The 2558-nt window shown below is 38.1% G+C and overlaps 1 protein-coding gene across 1 annotated transcript; it reads right to left on the reverse strand.

Moving 5' to 3' along the window:
* Positions 1–611: 611 nt before the first annotated feature.
* LOC100278227 (uncharacterized) lies at positions 612–1775 on the reverse strand. The gene is given in 6 exon segments (NM_001151571.1): positions 612–880; positions 971–1045; positions 1048–1160; positions 1318–1365; positions 1556–1656; positions 1749–1775. Coding segments are annotated over 3 exon segments (279 nt in total). The 5' UTR covers positions 1122–1160; positions 1318–1365; positions 1556–1656; positions 1749–1775; the 3' UTR covers positions 612–750.
* Between the last annotated feature and the right edge of the window lie 783 nt (positions 1776–2558).

A 2558-nucleotide genomic window follows, 5' to 3' on the forward strand; every position in this document is an offset into this window, starting at 1 on the left:
AATAACCCCTTTAAACACCATTAATCACTAGTGTACATGACCTTAGACGTAAATTGCATGTCGTACATGCATGCTAATTTATGGTCGGTAGTAGATGCTTTTCGTGTCGAGGTTATGCCTTTTATTTCATTGGTACTTATTGCTTAGTAAATGAATATATTCTGTTAATTAAGTTGGTCTAATGATGAGGAGGCGAAGAAGATATAAAAGACGAAATTTAGAGGATACTGCTGGAGATGAAGAAGATATAAATGACGAAATCTTTTAGAGTATGCTGTTAAGTACAAAAATATTTCTTTAATGGATGAAATTTAGAAAACGTTGATGTAGACAGCCTAAGTCAGTTCAAAAAAACAAATGTAATCTTTCACCGTTGCCCCCTATTTACACAAATGATAGTCACTCAATAATCAGGCCAATAACATTCCTCTAACTCCAGTATTACCACCACACTAATGACACCTACTCTATATCATAATGGACAAACCCATAAGGTTGTAATTGCAATTCATTCCACAATGCTAACAATAGCACACAAGTTTCAAAAGTCACTAGATCAGGCGGCGCCCTTCGGGCGCCCTATCCAAGGACGGTGAAGAATTCGACAATTCTAAGAAAATATTTTCTGGTATACAATATCAAATACGACAACTACAAGAGATCCAAAAATAATAGTTTGTTGCGCTATATTTATCATCCGCAACAGTGGCCATCAAATTCCATGAAAGTGCTCCAAGGTATGACCTTCTTTTATATCCAAAGAGAGGGACTCAATAACTGACATCCCAAGATGCGACGGAATGTGGTTGCCTCCCTAGAAAGCTTGGCCATATTGTGCACACAGATTCTGGACCAAAATTTGGGATCTCTAGCATCTTCCCTGCATCACGGGAGTATGGTTAGGAATCACCCACTTATTGTATATGAAGAAAATACAGTCAATAAAAGAGCAAAACTAAGATTATATTACTCTGGTAGGCTGACTTCTCCCTTAACATTAACTATGCTCTCCCAAGAGGGGGACGCAGTGATAATGAAAGGGGAAGGGGGTGCTTAGCCTTCTGGTCTTCCTGCACCAACTGGCTGTCAGCATCATTGGTACCCTGATCATCATTTTGTATCTTCTAAGGTTTATAGTTTTCCAGCACAACTTGAACAACCTAAAAGATACAATAGAAAAAACAGAGCTAGTGAATCATTTGTGGTTGCAATCTGCTTGCAAAAGTGACAGTTTGGTAGTAACAAAATGAACATAAGCAATGAACCTTCCTTGCAAGAAGTAACACAAGAAAAAGAGCTCACTTGCATATTACTTACATTGTCAAACTCTGATGAGATATGAGAAAGCTCCCCCATAAACCAGACCTGCTCAACAAGAAAACTACATGATATAATGACTACCAGAGATATATTTGTTTAAAATTTTGAAACGCTAAGTGGTTATTGGCATAATAGAACACATCGTTGTAATTAATTGCATATATCCTATACTATCTTTGCATGAAACACTAAAAATGTTAAATCAGCATCCCTGGTCTACTGGCAAATCCCCAACTGAGGTACAATAGACAGCAGGTCTGGCCGCCTGGTTAAAAGCACATTTTGGAGTGTAGTAGACAATAGTGCTGAGAAGGGCCAAGCAAGAACACCCGAGAACTTAATTACATGTAGAGAGGAAAAAATAGCAGATCATTAGCATTGAGCATTCTGAATAGAAATAGTTAATAGTGACTATAGAAGCAAGCTACCTGTCTAATGTGGACCATATCAGAATTAAGAGAAAGGCCTTCTAATTTCAACCTAGAAATATACGCTCGCAGCAGACCATTGATCTTTGCACTGGGTTCCTCCAAGCTTTCTTTCACAGGTATTGGCACACGATCCAAAAGCTTTGCTAGTTCCATTCTTTATCAAGCATGGCACCTACATAAAAATGTGACTGACATGGTAGTACTGGAGTTGGTAAGGTGTGCGTTGAGAACATATAAAATAGTGATGCAAAGAAGATGCAAAATGAACTGCAGTCATAAAATTCCTGTGAACTGCAGTCATAAACATGTGACTGACATGGTAGTACTGGAGTCAGGCGCTATAAAATTCTCTGATCCAGCTTCAATTTTTTATGTTTGACCATTGATCCTCATAGTACTGGAGTTCTACCTAGCAGTCATAAACATGCAAAATGAACGGCTGTTGGATAGATAGAATCGAAGACGCAAAAGTACTCAAGGCCTGATGTCTCTTGCATGCAGCTTTGGCGAAGCTGACTATCTTACATAGATGAAATTGTTAGTCTGCTAACCATGTTCAAATTGTTATTACCAATTAACAATGAGTAGCAGCTAGATGTCTTGAGACAAATGCTTTATACCATGCACATCAATCAAGATTCCATCCCAAAACTGAGAAGATATTCAGTGGGATTTGATTTTTTTTCTATTATATGCGCTCATGTTAGATGACACATGAGAGGTGTCCATCAGTCTGTCAGCTCTAATTTTGGAAGGCAATCTCATTAATGTTCAAATGCCCAACTATCTGGTTTAGCTGTTCTTTTG

This window comes from Zea mays, chromosome 3, assembly GCF_902167145.1.
Source record: "Zea mays cultivar B73 chromosome 3, Zm-B73-REFERENCE-NAM-5.0, whole genome shotgun sequence".
Classification (NCBI taxonomy): domain Eukaryota; kingdom Viridiplantae; phylum Streptophyta; class Magnoliopsida; order Poales; family Poaceae; genus Zea; species Zea mays.